General features: G+C 41.4%; 1 protein-coding gene across 3 annotated transcripts in view; it reads right to left on the reverse strand.

The window, feature by feature from the left end:
• vn (membrane-bound neuregulin protein vein) overlaps nucleotides 1-19660 on the reverse strand; it is a 205030-nt gene that overhangs the window by 91541 nt on the left and 93829 nt on the right. For all 3 annotated transcript variants that reach the window (XM_043416225.1, XM_043416224.1, XM_043416223.1), the window contains exon 2: nucleotides 15265-15427. In XM_043416225.1, the coding sequence (XP_043272160.1) occupies nucleotides 15265-15427 (163 nt within the window). The remainder of the gene's footprint in view (nucleotides 1-15264; nucleotides 15428-19660) is intronic.

A 19660-nucleotide genomic window follows, 5' to 3' on the forward strand; every position in this document is an offset into this window, starting at 1 on the left:
TAGAAAACAACACGAGATTTCTTGACTCTCAGCGCACACGTGTATGAGGTGAAAGAATTTGTGCCAAGCTTCTCTTTCTCCTTCTCTTTCTTGCGCTGGCTGCGATAAAATTCTCTCTATTTCGCTCGGACCTCACACTCTGCCTTTTCCGCAGCTCCGGCTCCGAGCTTATGCGCGTATTAAGGCGGATGACTCATCCGCAAGAGGAAATAGGATGAGGAGCGAAAAACGCTTGGAAGAGAGAGAGGGGGAGAGAGAGAGTGGACCTTGTCGCGCATCTAAATAAATACGAGTTGCGAGCACTCCGAGGGGTTGGACAGGGGTGCCGGCCTGAGAGACATCGGCCAGAAATGCGTGAGTAAGAACTTCGCGACGCGGTAAATTTATATCGTCCGTACGGAATCGTGTCTTCTTCCGTTAACGCAAAGCGTATACAAGCGCAGCGGTGAAAACGAGCGAGACTCCTCTCGTCGTGGAACTGATCATGCTTGTTGGAGTAAAAGAATGAATTCTCATCCGTTTGAAATTTTGTTTGACTGACGAAAAAGCTATGGAGTTGAAAAAAACAAAACAAAACAAAACAACTTGTGCAATAAAGCTTTTGTGATTTTGTGTTCAACGGGAAATACGTTAAGTCTTTACAGGCGCAATAAAACAAGAATTCGTGAAGCATAATACGGCTTTCCATTTTATTAGCTCACGCGAATGTGCTCCCCTCGCCGACAGATACGATGTTGCTCGATGTCACAGGGAATATCTCGATTGTGATAAAAATGACAGTTTTTCGTGTATTCTTTTGTTGTTTTTTTCGTATTTTTTTTTTCATCTCGTTCCATGTACGTTCTACTTTTTATTTAGCTCGGCGATTATATCGATAAAATCGATCCTATCTCCGTTGGATGGAATAGTAAAACGCCGAAGTGGAAAATGCCGCGTGTGGAAATTTAAACCCTCTGTTGTATTGGGACTGCCCAATGGACTGTATTGTGCACCGCTAATCCACAAAAATCTCACCAAGCACTGTGTTCTATTTCACACATCCGAGATATACTCCATAGACCCGAGAATATTGCCTGAGGATTGATCCCGAAACTGGAATATTGTTTAGTGCTCCATATAAATGCTCATTTTTTACAGATGAGTGGAAAATTCTCCACGCATCACGAAATAAAATTGAGCAACTTGCTATTATTACAGCACTCAAGTTTTTTTGCATCTTCAATACGCGCAAGCAGAATAATCGTGCTTTAATTACAGCTGTAATTTATGATTCAAAAGCTCACTATTTCAGTATATACTAGTGCATCCGATTGTATGATTAATCAGGAAGGAAAATTGCGAGTGAATTAAATTTTCAACCACAATTCACTCGTAATTACTATGTAAATATTACCTGAATTATGTCTGTATCAGTGTATGCTTGTGGATATGTAGAAATGAGATTATTGCTTTTCTTTCACGTAGACTCGTCCAGGAGTTCATGGTGTTTATACTTGGTACGTAAAATTTGGGAGGGTAAATGAAAACGTTAATAGAAAGTGCATATATCGAAGTAGGCGTTCTCACCTTTTCGTAAGAACTATAAAAGTGAGTTATTAACTGAAATTTAATAAGGCAATGACAATGAATTGGTCAAAATTGTGTCAAAATATTAGTTCACATTTGAATGGTTCTTCAGAAACATTCTTGAAATTCTTTAAATCGATGCAATTATTTTCAAGATCTTTATCGACAAATTTTTTCCCACTATATTGCTCGGGCCACAAAACTCGTACAATATGTGTGCGACACGGCGAAGAAAGGCAATGGTCTCAGCATGGAAAATTTGATGGGTTGAGGGTTTCGAAATTTTGTTTGGGCTCATGGCTTCTACACGTCATATTTCATGTGGTTTACAGTTCACCCGAAAGGCCATCGACCATGACGAGAAGTTGTGTTGGAATATTTCCAAAAGTACAGAAATATCAAGAGAGAGAGAGAGAAACAGAAAAAGGTTGTTGGATAAATGCTCGTAGACAACATCGTTTCCCTTCATCGTTCCTTCACGACCATTGGTTCCTGTTCACCGACAGTCTGTCCACTAATAATTATTGTTCTTTCCTAATTCTAATTCTTCTACCGCACTTGGCTTGTATCGTTTTCTGGCATTTGTCGCTGCGCTTCTTTTTTTCATGTACCACTCACACCCCCTTTTTTTCACCTTGGATTTTTCCTTATCGCTTCTTATATTTTGCTCGAGGCAAACGGGTGACTTAATCGTGTTTGGCCTGCGTCCAAAAAAGCGAGCCATATCTGACGGGAGATATAAAATGGTGTCTGGATTCACGTGTTTTGCGTTATCCGCTATTCGTTGCAGCATCCCATGCTAATAAATATAAGTGCAAACAATAAATAGGCTCTCATCACTTTCAGCTGAAAAACAACAATATTTTTATTTTTCTCTCATTCTTCTGCTCCAAAGGAAAATGAAAAATTGGTTACACGGCTTTACAAATCGATTTAATGATTTGGCACATCGGTCGATGATTCGTGTGCATCAGCTACACCTCGCGAGCAATCGGGTTCATTTGTATTATGAGAATTCAGACAGAATCTGACGGGATTCCTGTATTATATTGGAAGAGCTGTTTTCGAGAGACATTGGGCGGATTCCTGAGAAATATAGCGCCGCAATTCTCAAGGGATATACTGCTTGAATTGGCTAGCAATACCGAAAGCTTTCCAACGGAATGCTCACCTCAAGAGTATATAGAAATTCGGCGATTTCAAACGCTTCTGACGTGCACTGATGAGATTTTCCAGTATCGATATATGCTAAGGGTTCAACATTTCTCGCAAAATATGACCAGTGTCTAATATTTGGCGCTAGGTCGATGTATCCCGACAATAATAACCCAAACAAAAATAACCTGGTAAATATTATCCCTGGTGAAAATATCCTACGTTAAAAATAACCCCCGCATAAATAACCAGTCGATAAATATCGTACGCAAACACAAATCGCAACACAAGCAAACGTATGATCATGTATTTGTGTGATGCGGATAATATTGTATATTTCAACACCAGCATATGTGCATATATTTCAACACCACCGTTATGCCCGAAAATATTGTTTTTCGATCGGAAACAAAAAAATTATTACATTCTTAGGTTATGCGCAAGTCCAAGCAAATAATTGGTAATAGAAGACTCTCCATCATCGCAATAATATTTAAAACTCTCTTGTTTTGATCCCGGTACTTTTTTTTTGCACTTTCATGTCTGTGAGTGATTTATAATCCATAATAATAATACACAGAGATACACCTCATATCAACATATCCCCAAACAAGAAAACTTTTTAAAAAACGAAATTAAGTCTATTGCTCTTGTCTTTGAGGTTGTCATAAAAAAAATTCAGTTTTAAACAGACAAAAAAACACCGGAAAGTAGTCGTTTTCAAGGTTGCGTATCCAATTAAAAAAAAATCATAAACAAAATCTGCAAAAGAGAATTTAAAGGAAACATTGTCCTTTTTGAAACGCCATTTGCTAAATTAAGATATCTCGATTGTTCGAAACGCTATCAAACTTTTAGTGCCTCTCGAATTTTCGTCTGGTGATTCCGTACTTTTGGTCGGCAGTGTATATTCACATTTGTTATACGCATTTTGTATATACTACGATTTGGGAAATTCGTGTACGAAGATATTTTGTGCATGGGATAAAATAACTCGGATATTATTGCTTGGTTATAATTATGCATGAGATATTAGGTCAGACCCCCTAAAATTTGAAAACGAATTTTTTGCTAAGCTTACTGTATCAATATTGAATTTTAGTACGATGAGCTGATATTAATGAAGTGAAAGAAAAACGAATCCATAAATCTGATGTATTAAGGTGTAAGCTCAACGCGTTGAAGAGCTTTCGCGTCGATACTGTTGCTGTATCGCGATTGATGTAAAGTTAAAAAATCGATGTCCATGCTCTACTCGTTGACACTTTGATGCTGAAAACTCGGGGGTTGCGAGTGTGTCGATAATTTTGCAATGTGTGCAGTGAGCTGTTCACTTTGAGAGTTCGCAGCTTCAGGCACTCTCTCGCTATCTTTCTTTCTTTCTTGTTTGATGGAAAAACGTACAGTAAACGAGATGTTCGGGGAGCGCAACAACGAAGAGTGCTTGCGAAATGATACGTGTTTTTTTTTCATGCATATGTCCCAGGGCAGCATTTTTTTTGCTCAGTTATGAGCACCGAGCTGCGTTGCTCCGATATGTGTTTAGAAGTATCCATCCGCACACAATATCATTTTCGAACAATTTTTTCGTCGACAGCTGACATAAAAACATTTTTTTTATCTCACGTTTTTTTTTTCACTTTCATTCTCTTTTATTAATATTCGCAGTGAGTGTCCCCAACGCACTTTGTTTCATTCTCCTCGCGATATACATAACGTTTCATGTGCTTTTTTCGTTAACCACCGTTTTCGCGTTTCTCTCTCGCGAGCTTTCGGGGAACCGAGCTTTGTAAGCAGGAGCGAGCGTAGATATCGCGGAGCAGGAGGGTCGGAATCCTGTTTTGCGTAAATCTGCATTCGACCCATGCCAAACCCAGCGATGCCACGCGCTCAACAGGGGAATTCCAATCTGAATTATATTTATCGGTAAAATGTGAGATAGTTTGTGTGGACTATGCAAATTTCAGCTAGGGTACTGGCGTTTTTCATGTAGGGTCCTCGCGAACTTGCCTCTTCGGAGCTGCCTCGTCTGAGCGCTATATCTATATTCCCCCTTCCTCCACACCCAGCTATGCTAGGCCTTCAGTTTTTCCTCGGGATTCTACGTTCGAGCATATAGCTAGCGTTTGTTTTCATTTTATTCGTATCTCGATGAGAATATTATAGTTCCCACATTGACAACTATTTTTCATGATTAGTCTATTTTATATTTAATGAAAAGTGAAATCGTTGGAAAAAATGGCTCATCCAGGGTCGTCAATTATGCAATTTTATGAACAAATGTATATCGACTTTTCAAAAGAATTTGAAGATCGATCATGGTGTTTTAACAACATCTAGTTGTCCCTTGAAAAAGGATCGATTATAGTTATACATTTGAATCCGTCAAACAACGAACCTTGCAACGTGTGCCAATACTATTCGAAGCCGAAATAATTTTTGACTTTTCCGTGTGTTTGGGCAGAGAAGATTTTTAAAAGCGAATTTCATACGACGCATAATCGTAAATATAAACATACAAAAATTGAGTGTCAAAAGTAATGCTGATTTACAATGGAATAAATTCGCCACAATATGAAAACGGGGATTGTATTAAAAATATGAAAGCCTCTCAAAGTCTAGGAATGTCTCTGAGCTATCAAGCAGCCATCGACCACGAATATACTGTATACGTGGATAAAGTTTCTAGAATTTTCAAAGTAAGATGTACACAATTGGATTCAAGTTGTGCATGCGCGAGATCGTGGGCATTCGCAATGTCGCTGCTTCGCTCTTATATAGCCACCACCATGTTTTGTCTCCCCCCGCACTCCTCTTCACTTTCATCCATCGTCCAACGGATCAGCATTCTGTTTGCCTCTGGCAAATATTGCATCAGGATACAAGTGTAGTCTCGTTGAGCCGACGACAGCCCATTCGTTCTCGGTACATACCGCGGCGAGTTTCTCGTTTTTCGGCTACCTGCTATGCACAGCAAAGGATCTTCGTACGAAATGAGCGGAATAATCTAAAATCACATTTTCCTATATTCCGATCATTTTTATTTTATAACACACACGTCACGCTCCACCGCCGTCTGTTAGGTACACAAGCGAATGTGGATAGTATAATTGGAAATTCGTCATTACGCGAGGTAAATTACCTCTCAATTAGCCTGTGCGTTTCGAATCGATACAAACGTGGGCGAGACTCGAGTTCACTTGAGTTTGCTCACCCCTGTTAATTTAACTGAAATTGAAAGGGGATTGGATATTAATCAACGATCTGTCAATCGTGACCCTTTGGCCTCCATTCGTTCTCCACTTCTCCGGAGCTTTCCTACTTGGCATGCGTTCATGTCTGCGAGTGCCAATTAAACAGTACCGAAATATGGACGACACTTTACGATGACAACAATTCTAGAGCTTTTTCCTAGTCCATGCCTTGCTTCTTTTTTATCCCTCTTCTTTCTTTTACCGCTATTGGAGACCGATCAATTGAGTTTATCGATACTGGATGGAACTAATGGAAGGAGCCTTAAATAAATATACACTTATTCATGGGCACTGCTGTTTCTCATTTTTATTATTGCCTCAATAAAAATATGTAGTTTGTGGTATATGTGGGAATGGAGTGAGTTAAAGGAATTAATAATCGAATTACGTTGCTTGGGAAACGAGATTAAAAGAATATGACAATTTCAGTTTGAATATTCTTCTGGAATCGAGAGATAAACGATTTTACCGCTATTCGTCTCATGATATAATTTTAATGTTATAAAAATACATTATTCTACATAATCTTTAATAATCCGATTGTGTCGTTGCGCGAATATGCTTGGTTCTCTTTTCCTTGATTCGTGGTTACGAATCATGATGCATATTGGCCGATGATACTGACGAGTCTTGTAGCTCATGCGCTGTATAATGACATGAAACATGAAATGGCATTGCAACGGTGCATTATCGACGTGATGCGATTAATTATTGTAACGTACAAATGCACCGGATGCATGAACTCAATCATCGTTCGCTCCATGTCTAATTTATCGTTCAAATGTTTACAAAAGTTTATATACCTAAAGTTTTAATAAGATTGAACGCATCAGTTTGTTCGATTAAAAATGAATAAATATCATCAGAGCAAATCATTTTGTATCGTGCACATTTTGAAATATGTTACGCGCGTCACTTATTCGAGGAATTTTTTTAGCCGCATTCCCGCAGTTGAAATTCTACAGCAAGAAAAACGTATAGATTTTGTGGAAAAGAGACAGTTGTTTGCACTGCGTAGCACTCCAAACTGATCGGCACATATATACTCGAGAGACTCTCACATTCTTACTGTCATTTTTATCGTTCTCTTGCTCCCTCGCTCTCTCGTTACGAAGCGTCAAGGCGATAAATTCACGTTGGAAAAATCGGGAAAACGATCAAAGTTTGCGTTCAATCGTGGTCGAGGATTTGGAGATGCGAGAGAGGGGCACTGAGGCTGGATGATGGAAATGGCGGCTGGGGCGGATGGAACGGGGTTGAACCAATGCCAGAGCGAAGTCACAGCGGCGTAAAGAGACGGCAGTGAGAGACGAATAAAAAGAGGGCAGAAGAGAGAAAACGTTGAAAGCCGGTAGAAAAGTTTTTTCCATACTCTCAACAACAGAGTGCTATATGATTGAGAACTATATAACGATAAGTAATTCCGCGTGCTATACCTTTAGCAGATCGATAGGTTATCGATCGAAAGGGAATTTCGAGGGAACTCAAAGCTATTAAGCTTCACGAAGAACTTTTCGATACATAAAGTACATTGAGCGCATTTAATCGAAAAATCGAGTAAATAGTAAGGCATCCGATGGGATTCATAAAGCGAAGGAAGCACTTTTACTGCGTAAACGCCACTCTGAAGATTAGTCAATTTACCTATTATCAGTGAAATATTGAAAGCGTACTTGACTAATTGAGGTTTTTATAGGTTAACCATTTTTCAAGGACTCATGGAAACAACCAATTACGTATTACTTAAAGGGTCTGTCCGACTGAAATTAGTCGGTACTTCAAAAGTAAACGAAGCAATCATTTCCCTAAAAATCTCTCGTTTTCATCATTCGTGCTTCAATTTATTTCCAACTCTCATTATTTTACAATGCATTATTGTTTTATTCGGTTTTATTCTATTCATTCGATGTAGTCTTTTCTTAAATTGTAATGCTAAATATAACTAAATGATGTGATCGGATGGCTCTCGAAAGCTTTAATAAATGTGTATACGCTGGAGGTATAAGATCTTGGTGAATGAGAATGTACACGACATCCAAAGTGAACGACCGATGGATTAAGCTCCATGCAATTTAACTTGATTATATTTAAATGCGCTCATCCCGTATACTTCTATATCGCAAAAGTCTTTTATATTAACTGTGAATAATGACGTTGGTATTCAAGGGAAGCTCCGACACTGTACCAGGCTCCCGACGAAACACTCTCGTTTAAGGTGGGATATCCAGCGACTATCGTGTACCTATCCTCGAGCGGATTTCTTCTATGGTAAAGGAAGCAGAAAGTGGTTTAGTTAGATTTGGTTTGAGCGAGATAGGGAGGAAAAATGCGAGAGTGGGGAGCAGCGGGGGGGGGGTCGAGAAGGGGCAGGCGGGAGCGCCTGGTGGGATTGGAAGGAAAAAAAGTGCAAAGAACAAGTAAAGTGTTCTCTTTTCACCCTCTTATGGCTCGCAGTTAGCTCCGTTACGCCGATTGCCGACTTGGCTTTAACGGTCTTTGGCTAGTTAAGCCATTAAAATTTTATTATCACCAATCTTTTTCTCTCCGGCTGGTTCGCGCTCTAATCTCGGTGTGCAGATCGACCGAGCGGAAGTTTCTTCGTACGTGAGAAAAAAAAGGTACAGCAGGCTGGAATAATAAGGAAAAAGGGAAGGAGAGCGCGCGCGCGCGCCCGCGCGTTGAGAGGATCGAAGTAAAGAAGAAAGCTTATTTCCAAGATAAATTTTCATTTAATATTGTAATAATAAAAAAGAAGAGAGCTCTCTGGCTATTCGGTAACGAAGACTCAGAAATTTGGACGTACGTGTAGCGAGCTCGTTTCAGCAACGAGGCAGAAGTTTCGTTACGATAGTAACCCGATACATTGTTCAAAGTATCGACAACGAACGCGAGCTTGCTCTCTAACTTTCAACCAATTTGGAATTTCAAACCGCATCTATGCTAATTAATCACTGTACCATCGAAGCTAGTTGGGCGATCTTTCAATTTTTCCATTGCGTCGAACAACACTGTTTTAGAACGATGCACCTATCGGTATAATTACAAGTACATGAGAGGAAAATTCTGAGAAGTCCGCAATAATCGCTTTGTTATCCAATTGAAAGAAATCCAATCAGAACGAACAATGAAAACGAGCAACCTCATCAATGCGATGACTCCACTTCGAATATTATCTTTTCAAAGAATTAAAAAAAAGGTGGAAACTCGAATACACGAAGACGACGAAGCAGCAAGAGTTATTGGAATATCTGTGTAGATGGTAGACGTGGTCATGGTGTCGGTTGGTGTGTGCAACGAGGTGTTGATGGTGAGTCATCGATGAGTACGAGGATCCGCGGAACGAGCGCTTCGTGAAAAGAAAATCTCTTTTTCTTTCACGAGCGTTAGTGTTACGGCGAGGCATCGCGATTATGAAAGCTCCGAGGACATAGCAAGCAAGAAAAAGGATTAAAAAAGGAAAATCCCGACTCGATGCTAGTCCGCTGGCGCACTAACGCAGCGCCTGAAAGAAGGAGGAAAGAAAGGTTCCGGCAAAGATGCGACAACGAGTTCCTCAGAGACTTTTTCTCTCTCACTTTTATAAGGGAGTCGAAACGCTTCTGTGGACCTTTCTGACCCCTCCGTTTGCTCTTGCATCTGACCTCACGAGCTTTTGTATTTTTTCATCCACTCATGAAGCCTCCGCACACGATTACAGGATCCAAACCATCACGAAATGGGCACCATGATTAGGAAGAATGCACAGACTCGATCCAGGGAAAACATTTGTGAGGTAAATGGAGGAGGGATGGACATTGTTCTCGAGTTCGTGTGTGCAGGGCTGGCTGGAATAACGAACAAAACGTATTGATTCTGTAGATTTTGCTCCAAGAATAAGGGTTCCTTTGATCCCTTTGTGCTCTCAGTAACCTTAAATGTTGGAGCTCTCTGTTAATCATCGATAATGTAACTAAAAGCACAACGAACGAGAATTAAAAATTCGATTCATTCCAAAGCATTCAGACATTTTCAATTCGCTCCAATTCATTGAAAAACTCGTCAAATAAATCCGGCTGTAAAAAAAGGCGATAAAATGTTTTTCAGTTTGGTAAATGAGATCGGAGATTCGTTCGGATCGCGTAAAAAGACACGGCTTTTTTATCAGGCTTTCGAATTAATTATACGGAGCATACATTCTGTTCGCTATGAGCTACGACAAGCGTCATATATTAACATGGCGTCTTTCTCAAAGGGACAAAGCTTCAACCGTCGTTTAAAAGGTCTTACTGAGAGCTCGGTGACCGCAGAGAGGGACGTCATTACACGGTCTCATCGCGAGCTCTTCCATTTTCTCTCTTTTCCGTTTCCGAGCCTTACATTGCAACACCTCGCCGGGTAGCGTCTTTTGCACTAGTTTTATATACGTGTCCTTAATACCACGCTTCCGTTCTACAGCTTCTCCACCCCCTTGTACCTCTCCCCACCGCCAATCTTGCGGAAAGCTCTATTCGTTTGAGATCAAAGCACCGGGAATGCCTTCCTCGAATAAAGTCGTAGATGCCTACGTCTTACACTGACTATGCGTTGTGACGAAATCTAAACGCCTTCCGTGTATACTCATTTGGACCATTTTCGGGGATAATCCAGATCTGGATGTTCAAATTATGATTAAGACACTCCAAAGTGTTGTTACATACCAAACAAGTGACATTGATTCAACTTTCAATAGTTTTTAATTGAGTTTGCGCAAATGAATTATTGGAGCGTGCTGAATTCTGATTCCGTGCTCCTTCCAGCAGCCAACGTCTCAAAAGATGCTAATTTTCGCTATGCTAAATTTGTCATAATGGCTCGTCTTCAATTGACGTAGCTGAAAAGGTGAACTATTACGTTCACAATTTGTCTCTACGGTTCTATAATAACAGATGCGACGAGGATATTTCAGTCTTTGAATTAATTTTATGAAAATATTATTACGGCTTGTAACAATAAGGACGGGACTTCGATAATTCCCGAATTAGCATACGGAGATGATTAATAATCCTCGCCTCTGCACGCGAATGTGCCAGCTCGTCTCCGGAGTTTACTGTTCTCAGAGCTGTGTGTATGTTTGCGACAGTTTTCTGCCATGGAAAAACCGTGCAAGACAAATTCTGACGGAGCTGGCAAATATATAATTGAAAACGCGCAGAAGAAGAAGATAAATCACTGACATTATATTCGCTGGATTGAGAACTAGAGAAAGAAGAGATACGATAATGTCGTTGGTTAATATAGATGCATGCACGAATTTAGGAGCTGACAGTGAGCGGGTATTATTTGAAGTTTACGGTGCAATGTATTGACATCATATCTCTCGGTAACAATATGAATTGCTACTTACGGAACGAAATGACTCGCGCGAGGATCGAAACGATCATTAAGTAAGGTGTAAAATTCTCTGGAGTCATAACACACACATTTGTTGCAACACTCCCGCAGAATAACATAGAGAATCACGTCTTGGAGAGAGCAGTTCTATACGCGAGTGTACATATACAGATAGAAGTCGTAGTCGGGTGCTCGCTCGGCTTATTTTACCCCGGTCTGTTCAAGACTCAGCCTCGTTTTGACCCTCCTATGCTCCTCCGAGTCAGTTCAACGCCATTGGGAGCAATAAACCATGCCAATAAGCGAAGACGAATAGAGAAAGCTGCGAAGGAGAAGAAGAAGAAGAAGAAGAAGGGGGGAGTGAAAAAAGACAGAAACTGAGAAGATAGAAAGTCCAATGGTCGATCATAAATCGTGGCGAGTCTCGAAGTAGAGATAAAAAGAGTGAAGGCTGTAGTCGTACGAATAATACGACCGACAAAAGGTTGTCATCAGGCAGAAAGCTCAAGGAGATATTGATTCGTTTCGTTGGCACGGTTTGTTTATACGTATACACACATATGGAAAAATTCCATTCCTTCAACCAATCTCGAAAGGTAAAATCAAGACAAGAAAAAAATTACCCTACGTATTCGATGATGGGATTGGCCCATTTCCAAATGTTCTCGAGGGTACGAAATCACGTGGGATTTTCCACTTGGATTCGTATTGAAGAGACGAACTCTGATAAAAGAAGAATTATAGATTAACTTTTTATTCGTTATCGCCAAGCGAAATTTGGAATTTGTATCGGAATTTATAATTTTTTAATATCCATGCAGTTCTGACATACTCTTCTTTGTAAGTCGTATTTGAAGTTAATGGAAACAAGCTCCCTCTACTTTCAATTTTTTCCGAACTTGCATATTTGTTTCTAATCTCGAATCGTGGCTAGGGAGGCTGTGGTTGGTTACATATGGGGCATTTCCGAGCATAAAAATTTTAAACCGACCAGAAATACTCTTAGTTAACTTTTCATGAGAGCATATCTGTCCATCAAAAGTCAGAAGCTATATGCAAATAACGGCATATTCAGACGTATTAGAGGCCAATCGGAATACCAATGAAACGACAACAATAAAACTCTATTTTTTAAATATCTGCTTTTATTCGCAATCGAAATGACTTTATTTAAATATATACAGTCCATAATCGCAAAAAGTGCAATCCTAGAGTACCATTCTGAAGCTCAGATGTCCAATTAGAAAAAAAAACGTAGCAAAAATGAGGTATTTCTTAAAATATCAAGATATCCGAGTTCGAATGTGATCGTGTTGAATTATGCATATGAATGTACGAGGCAGTGTTACACGTGTTAAATACAATACGTTATCTAACCCCGTTGTGTATATGTTTCAGAACTTTTGGCATAGGCGATGCGTAAAGATTTCCACGAGAGTTGCTCGCGGAAGATTGAGGCGCCTGGTACTCTCATGAACTACGAGTGACTCATCTCAACAGTGATCGTTATATATATATATGGAAAAACTCATTTATAGTGGAATAGCGGAGAATCCGGAGGAAACTCTCGCCCTCTCTTTTCCTATCTCTTGCTCTTTCTCCGGGAAAACTTTTGGTCGAGGTATAAACTACACATGAGTCGCGTGTATATACGGCTACATGGAGTGGACATATGCATATGTACACACACACACACACACACACACACACACACACACACACACACACACACACACACACACACACACACACACACACACACACACACACACACACACACACACACACACACACACACACAAAGACGCATGAGATGGAGAAGGGAAGGAAATACAAACACGCGAATGTGTAAGGCATAAGTTTGTCTACGTCCGAGACGAGTGTGACCACAGGCTCGTTGCCAGAATAATTATGGCAGAATCGTGACCAGCCGAATGGCAATGTTCTCGAGACTATCCTCAAATTTTTTCGAAGAGCCTCCCACCCGAACGTTGATGAACGATCGAGGCCAATGGCTCCGAATATTTATTTATGCCTGCGGTTTACTTCGTGCAAAAATGGCGTGTTCTGGAACACTTTTACCTCCGATATTTCCTCCCGGCAGGCTATGCATCTGTAAGCTCTTGATCTGTACGAAAAACGTTATCGAGACTGAATGGAAAAGCGTCATTTATTCAAAGTCCTTAATCTCACTCGTGAATAGCGAAGTTTTATATCTTTGCACCTGACTCTCTGGCTGAGTAACGCCGCCCTCATGAACGTATGAAGCGGAAGCAGCAAAACTATTGGAAAATTAACACAAGTGTGCGCGTGTGCATGCGTTTACATCTGTGTGTTCACTGCGCGCTCGCGTATCAAGACAAGATTTACAGAGTGTGAACCATCCCCTCTTCGCGTCTACAAACTGCGAACCTCTTTCGCTCTTTCTTGCTCGGCTCTCAACGCCGACTGCGCTGACGAATATGACGACGAGTACGAGAGAAGTCAACAAGTATTTTCGTCTTTCTCCCACCCCTATAATTCCACCACTTTTTCCTCGGCTTTCCGCGAGTATGACGGAGCACCACCCGCAACTGCACGAGCTAAAAGACCGCGTTCCTTTTTTACTCTTTATTTCATGCAACATGAACGAGACGCGTATAGCGCGATAGCGAAATAATTAAATGTACGCGGAGGTGCCGAGACCGTATTGTCGTTCCCCCTCGGCGTATATTAACGTATCTTGGAACGAGATCCGTTCCAAGAATTTCCAATGCTCTCCTTAGAACGGCGGTTTCGCATTTTCTTTCTGCCGATCCATCATCGTCGTTTCCTCTTCATGGACAATAATGGTCAGGGAAAACAATAACGAAACACAAGATTTATGCAAATTCTTTCGAATAACTTATACTGCTCTTATCTGACAGTTCGACATCCAAAACCCCGTATATCGAGTAGTTTGACTCAGACGAGCATAGCAAGAGATACGCGTCAGTCGAGCTCACGTACCCTCGCCGATGTGATTTTAGTCAAGCAACGTATGCTGATGTTTAAAACATTGTGTTCGTGTAGTGTCTGCAAACAATCAGCGTAGGAAATTGTTCGACGAATCGAGCACAGGGTCGAGGGATGTTGAACGCCTGATAAAGGAAGGAGAAAAATTCTCATCCGGGTTACGAGCGTTCAAATCGATTCCGGGATCAGCGGTAGCTAATAACAAGTTTATGGTACGACAATACATAACAAGTGAAATAAAGATAAAACTTATTTCCACTATTTTGCACGTTTATTTTTTTCGCAAGGTTTTCATTTGCATTTTAATTATAAGTGAGCATGTGAAGGCCGAGGGAGCGAGGTGATAGTCATCTTTTTGCTACACATCATACGCGTCGCTCTCTTCCATTCGCACTGTTAGCAAGAAGATGCACACACGTCGCGGTGTATTTCATCCGCGCATACATACCGAGATACTCTCGCTCGCACACAAGAAAAGTCGAACGACGAGCGCGCAACGAGAGTTCATTTCTGTATTCGCTCGTTTTTCCCTACCCAACGAGTTACCGTTACGGGGAGAAAGTATGAAAAAGTTGGTGAAACCGAGAGAGCGCATAGTGTCGCCTTTCCGAAAGTTAATATGAGAGTGCAAGAAAAAATGGAGAATGAAAAAAGGATTATGCAACTCGTTTGAAAACGTTATCATGCATCTCGAGGCGCCCGCGAGGATGCCGCGCCCGCACAAACGTTTTTCATTACGGTGTAACACAGATCTACATATATTGCTTCTCGCTGTATAAAACATATGGATTTACACGTATATAAGGGCTCGACGCACACCCAGCTGGGGGGATATATGTATGCAATATTCAGGAGACTCGCGAGAGCACATGTGTTCATTTCTCTCCGGCGAGCGTTAGCAGAGACGAGGCATAAGTAGTGCGAGTACGTATTATGTCAGACTCACCGTTTATGTTGAATTCTCAGGCCTCTGCGGGGATGCAGGGGTACACCGTCCTTGAGCCAATGCACTTGTGGGGGTGGTGAACCCCTCGTTCTGCACACCAGCTTAACTCTGTCACGTAACCTCGCTACGGAGTCCCTGAGCTCGGACAGAGTTACTTCTCGCACTGTAATGAGATTTGAAAGAGAGAAACATGAATGTATGCCATCTAGAAGATAATCCGATGTGTAAACACGGATTTTCACGTCTTCAGTGTTTTTAAAGCTACTCACATTAATTTTCGGTTGTTCGTTATAAAATCATTAGCACTTTTATTCATTTTATTTTACTATGGTCAGATCCACGAAATATCGTGTAAAATATCACTAAATTTCTCAATCAGTACGAAAAGTTATAATCTCTTAGTCGTTGAAAGCCTGTTTTCATTATTTATTCAAGTGTATTTGTAACTGTAGAAATGATTAATGGTGCCGGATTTGTGCAGTGAACTCAATCTCTCAGCACCGCTGGCTTATCAAAAAACTGGTTAATCATTAGCGAGTTTCATCATCAATGGTTGCTCTAACATGCTTCTTTAATTCGGAATAGTTTTTTCAGAATGTTCTTCCATCGCTGGGCACCGAGTATTTAATCGATTGAGAGAATACCGAAATTTTCTTTCATCATTTTATCTCGGTAAAGTAGTCGAAATTTCAAGTTTTTCATGACCAAATAATTCTTCGAACATGTCAGAGTTTTGTGAAACATTTAACACAATTCTTCATACGTTTCTGTAATATGCGAAGTAGTAATTGCGAAACGCGTGCCGCAAACATTAAAGAATTATTTTTCTTCTCATGCCAAGGTGAACCCGTAGCATAGAAAAAACCGTGCGCTATTTCGCATTGGCAAATGTTCGATCGATGACGGATACAAAATAAACACGAGAGAAAAAGGATTTCTCCGAGTTGAGCTACGTCGAGTGTTCGGGGGGTCGGCAAACTACAGCAATTCCGAAAGCACATTCGAGAATGTCAGTCCGCCTTAAATACACAAACTGGCATGAAAATACGCCAATTTTCAGAGAGAATATGTCGGCTCGGTGTGAGCGCTCGCATTCTGTTGGTCATCAGGGAATAACAAGTGCAAGTAGTTATGGCAGTGCTAGTAGAAACAGTAAGATATATAGAATAAATAGGAAGATCAACGGATAGCGAGGGTTTTTTTGAGCGAAAAATAACCTTCGCGTTATCCCAAAGTCCTAGGAGAAATTTATAAAGCAGATACAAGAGCAGGAACTTTACGTAGAAACAAAGCGACAAAATTCGTTGGAAAGTATGTTTTTAAGGAAGTTGAGGCTGTACAGTCATTTTTTTTAGCCAAAAGTTATGACCTGTACCTTTCAAAAGTTAGGCCAGTTTACAGTTTGGCAATGTTGCATACACTTTAAAGAAAAGTTGGGGAAAAAAAGACGAAAAACTGGTGAAAGCTCAATCGAAAACACGAACGGTGACGATCCTAGCCTCAAAAAACTGCACGGGAAACAGATTATTATTAATATAATCTCAGCAAATCTCCTAATAAATCTGAAAAAAATTGACATTATTCGGCAAGCCTTGCTCATGTTGCCCAAAAAATTTCATATTTTTAGCATCATTTTTAACGGAGATATCACCGAATGTGTCTTGACTTCCATAAGATTACATGTCATTTGGTCCAAATTGTTATTGATTTTTCTCAGCAACAACGCTCCTAAACTGTCTGAAAATTGAACTGATTTTTTTTTACACTTCACTTTATAAGATGCAATCGGTTTAAAAGCGATGACATCATTTTCATTCTAATGCCTCAACTTCCTTAAAAATAAAACACACGATTTTTCAACTCCTTGCAAGAAGTGACAGAGGTTTTCTTTTTTGTTTTTTTTTGCGTATGTATTCGTATGTTACTATGTTCTGTTGTGCACCACTTCAGAGACCAGGATCGATCGATTTTCCTCAGGATCTCGAGAGCGAATATATTTACTTCGAATTTCGGCCTTCTTCAATTTCGAATTTCGATTTTCCACGCAGAAGGAGGGGAGTTTACACGAAACAGGGATAGTCCCATATTGCTTGCTTCCACATTGCGGAGCTATAGTTCGCGCTTATCGTACACGATATCTTCACTCCCATCCGCCCCTTCTGTTGCTCTTTCTCTTTTTTCGAACGCGTTTTTGTGTATTCTAGCTTGCTCATGCATGGGGGTATTTACAGTCCGGAAAGTACTACATATTGTAAAAAATGGGGTGTCAAGCAACGAGAAACGCGGCTTTGCTGAGTGAGGCGATCCGCTGGCTGCCGCGCGTTATAGCCATCTGCTTGTTTTCTCGCGATCCTTCCGACCGCATTCGAGCCATAAAGCTTGCGAATAAAACTCGATCCTCCACAGTGATTCCATTTTTTTCTAATCTTGTCTCAAGCCCAATATCGATCACGTGTCAAGCTCGGACAGATTGATGAGGATCCGTTTTCAAAAGGGTCGAGGTTTGTGCCTTCCGACGTCCAATTACTTCTCAGAGATTAGAACACGTGAAGGGAGCTCAATAAAATCATCTAAAACCTACAGGCGAATACGTGATATCATAACAATCGGAAAGAGGAGCGCTTGGGAAAGCTCTTTCCGCGAAGATTCATCCGGAGGCAGTGCCGGTAGAAGGTTACTACCGATACGTTGATGCTCGAAAAGGTTTCATCTCAGGCAAAAAATCAGTACCGAGTGAACTCGGACTTCCGTTTCTTTCGCCACCGACCCAAGCTAATTTGCTCGCCAATAACGGGAAATATCGATCGCGACCGACAGGTCGCCTGCTATCTGGCCTCGGACAGCAGTACCACGAGCGATGTCGTATGGGAAAAATGGCATTGTTACTTCGGCTGTGTTACGTTTACGTCGCTGTGTATGGGAGTATACACGTGGGTCGGGTCGTATGAAATATGTCAAGTGACGAGTAAAGAGCGGCATCGGTCCGTTTGATTAATGAAAGCTCGGATGGCAGTAGGGCCAAAGAGTGAAATAACAAATAGTAGGGCTTGGTGGGTCGGTGCGAGAGCGGACAGTGGCCTCATGACGGTGAGGTTTGTAGCAGCATGCTAACTGTTACGGTGTCGCAAAAAAGTGGCAGGGGGGGTTTCGGGATAAAAAGAATGCCGCGAGGCCGGATGGCAGATGGAAAGGGTTTTATTCGCTGTAGTAGCGTAGTTACCGCGGGGCTGATGCATACATCCCGTAAAACGGCGAGCAGGTCATAGCGCGCGGTGTGTGCCATCGGTATCGTTCCATCGTATCGTGACGAGGCACGCGACGTTGCTGGTGCACCCGAACGTCAAACCTTCTCGCGACTGGTCAACGTTGCGCTACTCTAGCATCCGGGCTGTTATATCCTCTCCTTTTTATTTCCCCTCGTCTAGATCCCACGGCGAAGAGCGGCGCGCTACCGTTCGTATAGAACAGTTGCAAAATTCTATGCATTTTTCGATACGAGGGTTGCGCACTGTCCTTACGGCGAAGCACTTTTTGCGAGAGAGATATGCATGCTAGGCTACGATTCATATGGAGGATTGCGCCTGACTCTCTGGCTAACGAGAGGAGATATGTGAAGCCCCGCGAGCCAACCGCTTCACTCACGTTGAACCGGCGAATCGATAAGGATCTCTCGTTCTCGTTCGCTTCATTTACCATTTCCGACGAATATAAATCGTCATTATGACCTGTGTATTTACATTTTTCCCGTTATTTACGCGTGTTATAATATAACTGAATTATGACGAGGCGATGGAGCTCGTTCTCTTGTTTTTGCCGAATCGTTTGTTTTTCAGATTACTCCTCCTGCGCCCGTTTACCACTGAAATACACGTTTTGTTCGAGGCTTGAATTTCCGGGAATATAATACGTCCGCTAGGTCGAATACATCGATGCTTACGTCCGAGCGTCAGTCGTGAACGGCGCAATAAAAATACTCTCCAACGAAACTCACCGCTTTCCCGTACTCTCGGTCGAGTATACGCAAACGGTGTATACTGCTGAAAAAATTTAATATCCGCAGCGTTATTCATCCTGAGTAAGCCACGTCGAGAATCTCGCTAACTTAGTTTGGCTAAGGAATAGAAGGGAAAAAAGTATGGAGCTTCGAAAGAAGTCCATATAAAAAGAAAAGAGCCCTCTTTCTGGCTCTTCTTTTTTTCACGGCGCTTCTCAATCTTACCGTCTCTCCGTTAGCCCTGTGCTTGCGAACGGACTTTTCGCGTCGTCGCAAAATTAATTATTCGTTGGTAGCCTACTTCGGCGATTAGCGTGGTAAGGGAGTGATGGAAGGGTCGCGCAACGCTCCGGGGCTTGCTGCGCCCACTGAGAGACTTTTTCCTTTCTTATTCATCGCATC

The sequence above is a fragment of the Venturia canescens genome, chromosome 4 (genome assembly GCF_019457755.1).
Source record: "Venturia canescens isolate UGA chromosome 4, ASM1945775v1, whole genome shotgun sequence".
In the NCBI taxonomy this organism is placed as follows: Eukaryota; Metazoa; Arthropoda; class Insecta; order Hymenoptera; family Ichneumonidae; genus Venturia; species Venturia canescens.